At 39.4% G+C, this 14,074-nt stretch overlaps 1 protein-coding gene across 2 annotated transcripts in view; it reads right to left on the bottom strand.

Annotated features, from left to right (window-relative positions):
- The window catches only part of TMEM131L (transmembrane 131 like), a 156,006-nt gene that overhangs the window by 75,947 nt on the left and 65,985 nt on the right, over positions 1–14,074 (bottom strand). For both annotated transcript variants that reach the window (XM_069493662.1, XM_069493663.1), the window contains exons 4-7: positions 9,130–9,198; positions 3,534–3,657; positions 2,386–2,502; positions 1,098–1,208 (exon numbers count right to left, since the gene is read on the bottom strand). In XM_069493662.1, the coding sequence (XP_069349763.1) occupies positions 1,098–1,208; positions 2,386–2,502; positions 3,534–3,657; positions 9,130–9,198 (421 nt within the window). The remainder of the gene's footprint in view (positions 1–1,097; positions 1,209–2,385; positions 2,503–3,533; positions 3,658–9,129; positions 9,199–14,074) is intronic.

The raw sequence follows: 14,074 nt of genomic DNA, 5'->3' as shown, positions 1-14,074 counted from the left end.
CATATATCCCCCCGGTGTTAGGATTTAAACCAAATCCAAATTTGTAAGTTAAATCTTCCTTAAAATGCTGGGAGCAGGGTTATTCAATTTCATAAAAATGAAATATTAAAAATCCCTACGAATTATCTACTTGGTGACAAGGACCTCAGACACTACACTAAAGGTAGGTTAATTCTGTTTGTCTCCCCCACTGGAAGGCCAGCTCCATGCAGACAGAAACTCCAGACCAGGGCCTGCCACACAGCAGAGGCTCCATAAAAGTGCTGAATGAATGAAAGCACCGGGTCTCAAGAGGACTGATGACAAATTTTAAGCAATGTTCTTTCTGCATCAATCAGAAAAAACGAGTATGTATGGTTCATAATATATTGGTTCAAGAGCTTTTTTCAATTACAAAAGTTATCCAGAGTTACAAGGAAATACGGATAATCAAAGGGAAAAAGTGGCCAACTCCATGAACTTTTAATGACATGTGTATTAATAGAATTTTAAGTTATCATTACACCTCCACTACAATATCAAAAACGTTTCTTCCCATGAAGCCTCATCCAGGCAGGACTAGAAGCAGGGGGAGGGCAAAGACAGCAAGACACCCTTGGAGGCATGCCCTTACTGTGGCCCACAGTGGCTCTGTCTTCCTGAAAAGTAACCCGGCAAGATTTAACAAGCTCTATAAATATTTCATAGTCTTCAACTACAGGATCACTCCTCTTTATGAAATACACCTCAAAGAAACAGATGATTCAAAAGGGGAAAAAAGGAACTTATAAAGTAGGTACATAGCCTAATGGTAATAACAATAATAATGAAAAACCGGAAACATTTCAAATGGCCAACAATAGGATTAAATACCCTATGGAATGTCCACACCGTGGACTCTATAGCTATTAGAAAGACGTTATGTGGATTCTACTGACACTTTACATATGTATGTTATTTCTATAAATATATCAGGATTTTTTCAGAAAGCAGAAAATAGTAAATCCCAATTCTGACTATGTAAAAAGGGCTGTACATACTCTGCAAAAGATATACAAACGGAGAGGCTTACAAAATATGGTGTTTACTGGCATTCAAAGTAAATCTATTAAAATGACCTGCATTTGTGACCGCTGAATGCTCTGGACCTGTGGAAGCAGAAAATAAGCATTTGGTAGCTGCTTTGCAGACCCTTCTGCAGAGATTCTGCGAGTGCCAATTCCAGATACCTGCAGAAAAAAAAAAAAAGACTTGTTCCTCTGAGTTTTAAAACACATTTGCCAGAATCCTAAAACACCTCTCCAAAGGAAATCCATACCCATCACCATGGCCTTCAAGACTCTACTGATCCGGCAGGGCTCACGCCTATAATCCTAGCACTCTGGGATGCTGAGGTGGGAGGATCACTTGAGCTCAGGAGTTCACAACCAGACTGAGCAAGAGCGAGACCCTGTCTCTACTAAAAATAGAAAAAATTAGCCAGGCATGGTGGCGCATGCCTGCAGTCCCAGCTACTCGGGAGGCTGAGGCAGGAGGATAGCCTGAACCCAGGAGTTTGAAGTTGCTGTGAGCTAGGCTGACGCCACAGCACTCTAGCCCAGGTGACAGAGTGAGACTGTATCTCAAATTAAAAAAAAAAGAAAAAGACTCCACTAATCCAATTGTCATATTTATCTATATCTACAAAAAACTCCATGAATGTTGCTGCATTTAAGTTGAATGTTTCTCATTGTAGAAAAAGTTTTCACAAGTAGACAACTCTTCTGATGGGGGACCACCTGTTTAATGGAATCCAATAAGAATTAACTACAAAAATGACTGATCTTAGCACTTAAATTACTTGATGTCACACCCAGTTAAAGATGTCACAAGTATCACTTAAGGTGAAGCTTCCTAACTGTTTTTGTGAATGCCAACAAGACTCTTCACGCTCCCTCCTAGTACCTTGACATGAACAGTGAGCTCCCTGGGAACTGACCCCCAAGCACAGGATCAATGCCTCCTCATGAGAAATACTCCCGAGCCAAGGAGGGCAGATAGGCAAATCGCTACAGGTTCTCCTGACAGCTCCCTCCCTCTGAACTGTCTGTGAGGTGAGAGCCGTGAGTTTTAGAAGCCTGCTGTATCTTATACTAGGAAACCGAGCAGAATAGATTTCTTTGTTTTGTTCCAGTACCCTTCGAAGCTCCATGGTAGGGAAGAGCCCTGCAGTCCGTACTGAGAACAGCCAACAGTGCCAGGTCAGGCACAAAAGGTAAAAGCGGATGAATTTAACATCACTAACCATCTTCTATTTTAATGACACAAACCAGGTGGCAACATTTCCAAAAGTCTTTTTTAAAATACCCAAATCCCTCTTGTTAAAACCACCACCACATTATGTGACAAAAGGAAGAAGTTACTCACATGATAGGAAAGGACTCCATATGAAGAGGTATTAATAAATAAAGAGCTTTCAATGCTTCCTTCTTCAGTAGGCAAGAAAATAATTCTGAAGGAAGTTTTCCCCATTGCTGGAATTACCTGAAAGACAGGGACCCAATTAGCCATGTGAAATGGCACCTTTGATAAATTGTTTTTCACAGACTTTCTTTTTGACAATTTCTATTAACAGATAATGGCATATTCCGCACCCTTGATTTATCAGTATCATAAATCCATGAGAATACCCAAACTGATCAGCATCTAACAGTCTAAGAGGATATATCAAAGAACATGCCACAGACTTAAGGGCAAGGTAGTTGCTAAGCCCTTGGCCTCAGAATAGAATTGGGAGTCTCACATCTTTCCTTTTCATCCTCTTCCACACCCACACATCCAAGTGTCTTTCTCTAACATAGTTCTCTCTCTCAAATACAGAGAACAACCAACGTGCAAACATGTTGACATGTAATAAAAATCAACATCTACCTGGAATGTCAGAGACCAAATATTGGGCTTCCCCTCACACATCCTTAGTCCCAGTATTTTTAAAAAGTGCATAATAGGAGGCAGCCATAGTGAGTAAAATAAATAAAAACCTACTAGCAATTAGGATCTTCATTAAAAGTTAAAGACCACTGAAATTAAAACTATTGGACGACTAGGGTTTTGAGCTCTGTGTTATGGTGCAAATTAGCTTTATAAAGAGCCATTCACTACCTTGTAGGCCTACATTTAGAAAGGAGCTCTAACTTTCTTAGTAAGTTTGAGAGGTGGAAGAGCTCACAACTATAAACTTGTATTAGTAACTAAATGTCTCAACATTTGTAGTCAATTCAAGACAAATAATATAAACTTTCTTTAGCTCTGCTAAAGCCATGTTAAATATATATGCATGACTACCTAGTTTAGACTCTTCAAACTTTTTTCCCCAGGTAGATATCAAGAGCTACTAAAATTATAAAAATGAACAACTGAGCAAGTAAATGCTAAAGCAAACACACAGAAGGAAAAGGTCTGGGTAGCAGAGAAAGGGGAGACAGGGAGCAGCAAGTAAAAACTCCCGGCCAAAGAAAGCAAGACAACCTGGCAGGCTGCCCTAGCATAGTTTCCAGGAGTACATCAACACTCACCCTGCAAGGAACGGGAGGCACATGGAAGTGTCCAGCAGCTGTAAACACCGAATTCACCACGACCTCGCTGTCCCTGCTAGGGTTGTAAGCATGGAGGATCTTTGCTGCAGGATGTCCCAAGAACCTAGGAGGGGAAACAGAAAAAATCAAGATTATAAATATTACTAATACATATATAAACACACACACATATTTTTAAACCCAGAAGGCTGCTGATGTTCATCACAAAGTTAAAAACAACAGGCCGGGCGCGGTGGCTCACGCCTGTAATCCTAGCACTCTGGGAGGCCGAGGTGGGCGGATCGTTTGAGCTCAGGAGTTCGAGACCAGCCTGAGCAAGAGCGAGACCCCATCTCTACTAAAAATAGAAAGAAATTATATGGACAGCTAAAAATATATATAGAAAAAATTAGCCGGGCATGGTGGCGCATGCCTGTAGTCCCAGCTACTCGGGAGGCTGAGACAGGAGGATCCCTTGAGCTCAGGAGTTTGAGGTTGCTGTGAGCTAGGCTGACGCCACGGCACTCACTCTAGCCTGGGCAACAGAGTGAGACTCTGTCTCAAAAAAAAAAAAAAAAAAAAAAAAAAAAAAAAAAAAAAAAAAAAAAAAGTTAAAAACAACAATTATTAAATCCTGCTGGTAATAAAACATTTAATCTACAACAGTCAAAAATCATAAAACCAAAAACTTTCTTTCATAAGACATATGCCAACTCATAGGAGCACCCCATTGGTTTCTGTGTTAGGAGAATTCAACACATCTAGACCATTAAAAGCTTACAAAAAAAAAAAAAAATACATCTTGGCACTTAACTGGCACTTCTCTGACTTAGGGCTCTAATTCAAATGAAAATATGTTTAGATAAGAAACAGTACTCACAGAAAAACCCAAATTTTCTTAAGGTTTGTTTTCTGAGTAAATTTTTTTTGAGAGGATTGTATTTCCAACTCACAACAAGACTTTATTTTATGAGGTCTTATAAAAGGAAAACTTAATTGTTGCTAAAGGCTGTTCTCCTGAGAGAAATGAAAACCCTGCAGCACTCTGTGGCCGTGGTTCTCATCCATTTAAATTATGAGCCTTTCAGAAAACTCCGATGCAAGCTCTGGCTCCTCCCTCCACACACATACACTTACAGGAAGTTTTACACATAATTTTAAAACCTTCCACAAACCTCACAGTGAGACTCCCTGCTCTATGGCAAACACACTAACTCATGAAGGACTTAATGCCAATTCTCCGCAGCACTCTCCACCTGCAAGGACAGCTCTGACAAAGGAATTGCCACAGGAAAGGAGAAGGGGGTCTCTGGCCCACCTACAAAGTTCCCTCTAATCACTTAACTCTGGCTCCTATGCCCAACACCAAATCCAGGCTAGCTCCATTATACTGTAATGAACAGGGAAGCAGCAAAAATTTCACTAAAGTCATTTCTCCAGTTTTGATACCCTCAGTGGCAAAGACCCAAATACCTAGTTGTCATTAGGATGGCCTAGAAACAAAACTATATTCTAATTTAAACAAACAAACAATAAAACTCATTCATTATGCTTCTATTTCTCTGACTTTATTCCAATTTCTTGGGTACTAAAAATGTGTGCTAAAATTTAGGAGAATTGAAATGCAGGTTGTTTCTCTTATATACAATGGGATTTCCAAAATACTGGATTACTACCACCAAATCCTTGGAATTTTTCTTTTCACTCTCACTCCTACTTTTAATCACCAGTCTTAACAAAAAAGTTTAAAACATCCAATGTACCTTTCAAAGTGTAAGTTCTTTACATACAGCTACAAATGAAATACACATCAATGTGATTAAAATCTTGATTTTTTTAATGTTCTTAAATAATACAATTTTTAAAAAAACATTTCTAATACTACCAGACACATAAAGGGTCACCTCAAAACGCCCTAGCTCAGAGTATTGAGGTCATATTTGCCTTTCTTCCCACAATTAAATTAAATAAAGACTTCTGTGGTTTTAAGGTTTTACGTAAATAATATGAATGAATCAATCAATCAAATTTATTAATACCTATCCTTCAGGCCTGATATCCCATTCCCATAACTGAAATACAAGATTTCTGGTTCCAAAGGATACAAATATCTACCAGAAAAATGCATTAGAAAACAAGACTGTAAAACTGCCATGCGGCAGAGTCGGCGACTGCAGTCACCGGAAACCTGACCAGACCCCACAGAGAACGCTAGCTGAAACCTAGCTACCGCTGTGCTATTTTTGTTCTATTTTTTTTTTAATTCTATTTTTAAAAGTGTTATGAGGATATGAATTTCCTTCACTAGTGACAACTGGAAGATACTCTTTTAATTTAATACCACAAAAGAATGATTAAAATCTCTGACGAATGAGTGGCACTTTTAATCTCAGGACCAACAGAATGTTAACCCTTAAAATAATCCCTGGGAAATAAAGCAGAAAGCAATGGAGTAACTTGATCCTGATTTTGCATCCTAGAAGGAAATCAAAGCTATGGAAAGGGATGGAATTCGCTCAAGGTCAACATCAAAACAAACAATAGCAAAAGCTGAACTAGGGCAGTGAGGAAATCAGAAGAACTCTCTGGCTGAAGTCTTACTCTAATGCCTATAATTTATGCCATTTGTTAGAAGGTAAAACTTGACTAATTTTAGATGTGTTCTAATTTAGACTAAAGTTTGTTCTTATTGAGATTTTTTTTTTAACTTCAGCAAAATAACTTATTCCCATTATCATACCCTGGCTCTCACTAATAAGAAAAACAGCAGAGTGAATGCTGGCTTAAGAATGAGATTTACTCTACCATTCCTCGTGAAATGACCTTGGGCAAAGGACTTTACTTCTCAGAAACAAATGCACGAACACATTTGTAGGTAGCACATGCTCAAATCCGGAGATATCTGGAAATGATACACACACACTCAGATAATGTCTGCCTGCAAGATCCTTACAGGACTGATATAAAACTCAAATGACAAGAGCCACCATTATGCTTTGCAAACTATAAAGTACTATATAAGCATAACTGAATCATCCAAAAGTGACACAAATCGAAAAACTAGTAATCCTTTCAAATCAGACTTTAAACATTCTTTCAACATGTCTAGCGATGAGGACCAGCAATTAATGTAAATTGCTAATTAACATATGTAGCTAATTTACAGTTGGTGCTCCATCTCCACAGGTTCTACATCAGCAGATTTAAGTAATCTCGATCGGAAATATTAAGAAAAATAAAAAATAACAATACAACAAAAATATAAATAATACAGTATAACAACTACGTAGTATTTGCATTGCACTGGGTAGTATAAGTAATCTAGAGATGATCTAAAGGATAAAGGAGGAAGATATGTATAGGTCATACGTAAATACTACAACTAGGGACTTGAGCATCCCCAGATTTTGGTATCTGCAGGGGTCCTAGAACCAATCCCCTATGGATACTGAGGGATGACTGTATATGCACACCCATGTGCATTGGTTACAGGATTTTTTATGTTACTTAAGAGTAAAATACATATATTAGACAGCCAGGATCCTATGAACTGGAATTATTGTCCTAATCTAGTTTTACTTACTACTATCCATCTTATATCTACCAACGTATCATACATACTCTTTAAACTAGGTCCTGCATTAAAATTTCTTCTTACAATAAAGATTTCTCACAAAAGCAAGCTACTCTCTCAGAATTTGAAATCAGTGAGATTATGACAAATTCAGCTTATTTATGTTATCAGCTAAATTATCATAAATTCAGCTTCTAGTAGTTTCTTTATCTAAGAGTAAAAATATAAAAATTTGAAAGCAGCAGATACCTAGAATCTTGTTAAGTCAGTGAACTCCTTTCACAGTTTTTTCTCTTCTTCCTTGTATAGAATCCCCTTAAAAAGGCTCACTAAGCTCCATTTAAACTCCAGGTTCATTCTCCTTCACTGCAGCGCTAACCTTCTAATGATAGGAAGGACGTGGAAAGTGACCCAGATGAATCAGGGAGGGCACCCCGAGAGGCCACCACAAACTCACCCCAGACGCTCTCCAATGACCAAGGTTATTTCATTCTCAAAACTTTGCTGCTAACTCAAAAAGCTCTTCACAAAACTGAAGTGATGTACTCAGGCCATTGAAACTAGCAGAGCTTTTACACTTCAAACACTCGGTTATACTCACCGTTGAAATTACTAATTTGAAGTTAAATCTTTCCAATGCTGCTATACTCTGCAACCAGGGAGCTTAACACTTTAAGTTTCAAACTTTATCACAGATGACAAGAGTCCTTCCGTTGCCTCCTCTCCACAGCTTGATCCTTCCCCTTAACTTCTCCAGGTTCCCGGATTAGGCCCGCAAGCAACACTCAGATCACAATCCCTTCATTTCACAATGCTTAATGTTACGTACTATAAATCATTACCGCTTATATGATGATCTTCCCCGCTTAACTTGAAGTTCCAAAGTCTCTATCATAACAATCATAACCACAGTGCAGTTTTGAATACAGAAGGTACAGCAAGAAGTAAAATGAGTAAATGAGTCTAGCTTAAAAGAATTCAGAAACCATCAATATTTAGAGATTTTCATTATAAAATAATCTAGCTTCAGAAAAACAAAGACTTAACATTGACTCATTAAATTCCAGTCACTAAAAAATATTAAAAGATATATTTATTAAAAACTAAAGAAAGGTTACTTGATATCTAGTGATATGGGGGGAAGACAAAAAAAACCTAAGGAAAGGGTCTGGGCACAGTGGCTCATGCCAGTAATCCCAGCACTTTGCAAGGGAGAGGATCACATGAGGCCGGGAGCTCGAGATCAGCCTGGATAACATAGCAAGACCCCCGTCTTTACAAAAAATTATTTTTAAAAAACTAGCCAGGTGTGGTTGTGCACACCTTTAGTCCCAGCTATTTATTTTATTTTTTTTTTTTTGAGACAGAGTCTCACTTTGTTGCCCAGGCTAGAGTGAGTGCCATGGCGTCAGCCTAGCTCACAGCAACCTCAAACTCCTGAGCTCAAGGGATCCTCCTGTCTCAGCCTCCCGAGTAGTTGGGACTACAGGCATGCACCACCATGCCCGGCTAATTTTTTCTATATATATTTTTAGCTGTCCATATAATTTCTTTCTATTTTTAGTAGAGATGGGGTCTCGCTCTTGCTCAGGCTGGTCTCGAACTCCTGAGCTCAAACGATCCGCCCACCTCGGCCTCCCAGAGTGCTAGGATTACAGGCGTGAGCCACCACGCCCGGCCTAGTCCCAGCTATTTAGAATGCTGAGGTGGGAGGATTGCACGAGCCCAGGAGTTCAAGGTTGCAGTGAGCTATGATCCTGCCACTATACTCCAGCCTGGGCAACACAACAAGATCCCATCTCTAAAACAAACAAACAAACAAAAAAAAACCTAAAGAAAGGGGTAAAACAACTCTTACATACTCCTACTCACAAAAATATTCCTTTTAACAAGTCCCAGGATCAATGTCCCTTCCCATTATTAATATATTTAAAATGTAACATTATTCATACATATATATATAAGATATCCTGAAAGTAAATAATGAGTTATAGTTTTTAATTATGAAGGAAAGACACTTACTGTATTCCAAAATCTAGAACTGATGGCTGAAAATGTAAGCCTTTTCCACTAAATAGTTTGTCTGAGAAGCTAAAAAAGGAAGAGAAAAGAGAGATTAATTGTTGTAGTGTTAAAATTTGGATACTGAGTTAAGACAATGTATTATACTTAGACCAATGACACTCAATGCATGAGATATAATTTTACTCCCTTACAGATGAATCTGTACTAGATTTTAAATGATAAAATTGAATTATTAGAAGTCTAGTATTATTCTAGACTTGCAAAATTTAAGAAACCCTTAGATTATGGTTACTATAATGTCATATCAAATGTACAGATCTTACAAGCATTCAGACAAAAATGGGGATAGATTTAATTTTTAATAGGCTTCATTTCTGGATGAATTAAGATAACATGGCTATTTTCATAAACCCTAAATCAAGAAAAGACATTACAAGTAAAGTTGGTTGGAAGGGAGGAGACTTTTGGCCTCTAAATTTGTTAGATCACTTGTAACAGGGAAAGGGCAGTGTAGCATAGAAGCCACCATCGTCTGTATTTTTAAGAATAACAATCACATAATATGTCACATGGCAGGTCGGGTCACATTTTCAACAGTTGTTAATCATTATTATGATTTCATCTGCCTTCAGAATCAAAAGTCACAAATCAATACAGCAGAAAAACATATAAAGAAAACATGTAAAAGTAAAAACATAATAAAGATATAACAAAAACTATAAATGTTACTCATTTAAAAACATAAACTACTACATATATACACATATACATGAATATCAAAAAACTATCAACTTCCATGTGACATTTCAAAAGCCACATAATCCAAAAATGTATAACTAGAGAAGCTCCCAAAGGTAACATACATAACTGTTTTCAAAGACTGGAACAAGCTTTCCAAAATTAGAATCTTCCCATTTTCTCCTCCCACCCAGCAGCCCTCGACCAAGCTGGTTTCCAGGCTGGTCCAGGCATGGACACTTGACTTTTAAACCTGCTGACCAATAAGCAGCTTTACAACCTTCAGCAAGTTCCTCTCCAAGGTCCCATTTTTTCATCTTGTAGGAAGAAGTCTTGCTGCAATCTTTTCTTGCTGCCTATGCTTTCTGCCTTTATCTGAGCTTCCCTTCCTCTAAGCCTCTCTCCTAAAAATCCGCCTCCATTACTGTCTAACTGTATCTCCTTTATTCTGTCTCCAACATCAGCTGTATTAATAATAAAGGTGACTCCTTAGTCTCCACCTGCCTAACCCTTGTCAGTCTCTACTTGTTTTGAGTGTGGGCAGAGAAGAGATCAGCTATTTACTGGGCTCCCTGAAACCTCAAAGGCCAGCACTAATTCCATGACTTGCTTGCAAAGAAGGCCACTAACATACATAGTTGCCTCCAGATATGATTTCAAGAGACACAGGAGGTGACAGAGGTGAAGAGGTGCACCAGGGGTACCCACTCCAGACCGACTGGCCAGGGCTCAGCACTCCAGAAAAAGGAAATAGGCACCTTCACGTACCAAAAATTGTCTTTAGAAAAGTCAGGCTGTTGCATAAGTAATGAGTAAAATAATTAATGACAGTCTTCTTCCTGTCTTGTGCACCGAAAAGTGAATTTGCCATCAGATTTTACAGGCGACTTCCAAATGAACAGACAAGGCTTGGAGGATTTAAGTGATTCACCCAAGGTCGCATAGCTACTAAGAGGCAGAGCCCAAATTCCAGTACCGATCTGTTGAGTTCAGGACCAGAAGCCCTGTGTCAAGTTCAGTCATTGTGTGACCTACCCAAGGAACCGATGGGATCTAGCCTGCTGGTGAGGGCTTGGGCTGCAGAGGCCAGACAAACCGGGACTCCAGACCAAGGTCATCACTCTCTAGGCCTGAGTGGGTCAGCCACTTAACTTCTCTAAAGTCCCGGCTTTATCATCCGTAAAATGGAGATGACTGAGGATAAAACGAGATAATGATGCCTGTGCTCCATGTCTGGCACATGGTTAAGTGCAATAAATATTAGATCGTATTACTAAGAGGATGGCATTCATCTAACAAGAGCAAAGAGAACAGATGGAGAAGCCAGTTGAGCTTAAAGTCAAAGTTGACCTCTGGAATTAAAAGTCCCAAATGAGATAGCAGTAATTACCTCTGAATAGAACAAACGAAATATAAACCTGGGCTGTCTCATATCCTCATAAGAGATTTTTAAATCCCACAATCAGAAAGTTTAACACACCCAACAAAAATCAGACATTTAGGGCCCAACCTAAAGTAATATGGTACAAATAGCCAGAATTTCTTTAATTTCAAAGAAAACTCTATTTTTGATCCCAAATGGAGGAATAAAACTATGCCAGTGTTTTTCCCTAAAAGTCATAAAATAGATTCTCTTTTCCCATTGCTTGATTTCAGCTAACTTGACTTTACAATTAGGAAAACACTATATCAAGTTACAAGGAGATTTAACATAACTGTATAAATTTAAAAGTTCTTATAGGTAAAACTATTTTAGACATAGGTATTGATCTGGAGCACACTCACACACATACGTGTCCTTAAATATTTGTTAAAAAGACTGCGGGGTGGGTAGAAGTGGCAACAAAGCACCAAAACTTAGTCCACTATGACCTCAACAATTATCCCTAAATATCAGTGCTAGCTAAGAAATAATATTGTATTTGAAATGCCAAAGTTTTCATTTCTAAACTGACAGCATCAAAACAATAACTTAGTCTCAAGAACCACAGTGATACAAGATAAAACTTCTTCTCTTTTCCCCTTTCTCTCAAAAGTCAGCATTTCACATTTCACCCTTAATGATACAAATGACTCATTTATGTCAAAGTCCACCTGGCCTCATTCCCTTTTGGAGTCTCCACATCTGGCATCAGACACATGCATCTTATAAATATCAATTATAAATTTATGCCACATATTTTTTAATTTTACCATTTCTCTATCTGCAAGAGAATTCTAAGGAAAAGGTCTTAATTAAAAAAGAAAAATAAAAGAGGGGCAATTTGTTTCTATAACGGGAGACAGAACTAGGGACGAGAAACATGAGCAAGAGTAATGTGAGGTAAGTGAGCTCTTGTTTATATGGACCTGCTCCACCCACTCTTATTCCTTAAAGACCTTCTGCAAAGAGCTGGGTGGACACATGGACAAAGATTTTTGCATGTTATTTTGAAAAAACATTTAACTTTGCCTAAGATTACCTGGCTTTTTTATCTTTCTCTTTTTTTAAAACTTTGGCCACATTTTTCTTCTATATTCATAAAACAAAGAAACAACTGGAAAAGGTGGCTAGCACTTTCCAAAAGAAATTTCACCGGAAATGAGAAGACCCTGGGTCAGGTCCCAGCTGTGCTGTGAGCTCCCATGTGACACAGGACTTCAGTTTCTTCTTCGGCAAAATGAGCGAGTCACACTGCATGATTCCAAGATCCTTAGAAAAGCAAGTGGATGCCCAGATTCCTTATTCCTAGGAAAATAAAATCTAACGGAATGATATCAGACACACCCTTTTAAAAAAAATCAGTCCAGTAACTTAGATTATGAAAATAAATTAACTGTGATCAACTGTGCCTGCTGTTCACACACGTTATCTGATCATTTCAAAGGCAATGCAGGCTGCTAGGCCAACAAGCAAAACTCAACGATCAAGAGAGTGCAAGGAATTAGAGACAGGCAGGGCCACTTGCCTGGGCTTAGTTGTAGGGAAGTGGCCATTTAGAAAATTGCAAAAAAGGAAAAAAAAAAAAAAAAAAGATCAAGGGAGTTCAACGAGAGAAGAGGGAAAACTCAGCAAAGGCTTCAGAATGCAGGGCTATCTAAGTGGGCCTACGAACAGCTACCAGGGACAGACAATGAACAGAGGCCACGTCCAGCAAGGCTAAGGGCACGAGCAAAGACGGGAAGGCTGAGGACGGGCCACACTGGAGAACACTATTCGAGCAGGGACAGCAAGCACAAGCCAGCTGGCCTGCCAGCTCTGCATGCAGGAGTGCAGAGGGGAGCCCTGGGAGAGGGCGGCCTGAGACCACGGCAGCTACAGGGAAGACTGCTGGCCCGAGGGGTGCTGGGGAGGGAGGGAAAGCCAGCAGGCGCTTCATCAGATCTGCACCTGACCAATTCCTGGAGAACACAACAATGCTTCAGAAAAGGGCCCATCCTTCTCAGGTAAGTGAAGAACACCTCTACCTCCTAACAGTAATCTGAGACCCAATGGTGACTGCCTGGCAGGGGTAGAACTGTCTGATTTTCCATATTCCTCAATAAACTAATTTTCATCCATGTCTTGACACCTCGACATCTATAGTTAGCTGCCTTTCACATGCAAACTCTTCCAGCACCTGAAGAAAACAGTATGTGCTGCAAGAAAAAAAAATCTTTAAGGGCATGAACAACACAACACCTTTAGCCACCAGGTGCAGGCAAAAAAAGTAGCAGGACAAGAGGAAAAGTTTCCTACCCTTTGACAAACCCCTTCTGCCTCAAAAAAGGCAGAAGTAGACTGCACCAAAATAATGCTATTGTGTCTAGACTCTGAAGTGTTCAAGGAACATGTTATGCTAATGAGACACTGGGCTGTCACAGGAATGTGTCATTAGTCACAGGAATGTGAGATCCCACAGCGGGAAATGCAGTGAGAGACCTGTAGACTCCATGACAGGAGGGGTTCGTGTGTTAACCTCCTTGGTCCCCTTCATCTAAAACGTATGTCCGATGGGATACTACTTAGGCATTCACCATCTTCCCCTGAGCAGGGAACAGGTATTTCTAGGACTCCACGGCTAACCGCAGGGAGCTTAGAGGAATTTAGTACTTTTCCATGAGGCAACTGGACCTCAGATCAATCCTTGCACAGATATAAAAAGCCCCAGCCCAGGGGGAGTCTAGACTGATGCATGCCAATAATTAGCCTGGCCACTCCAGGGCAAGGCCTCCCCGCCAGCTC

Source organism: Eulemur rufifrons, chromosome 18 (assembly GCF_041146395.1).
Source record: "Eulemur rufifrons isolate Redbay chromosome 18, OSU_ERuf_1, whole genome shotgun sequence".
Lineage (NCBI taxonomy): Eukaryota > Metazoa > Chordata > Mammalia > Primates > Lemuridae > Eulemur > Eulemur rufifrons.
Note: the sequence above shows the minus strand (reverse complement) of the source record. Positions and strands in the feature narration are given on the sequence as shown.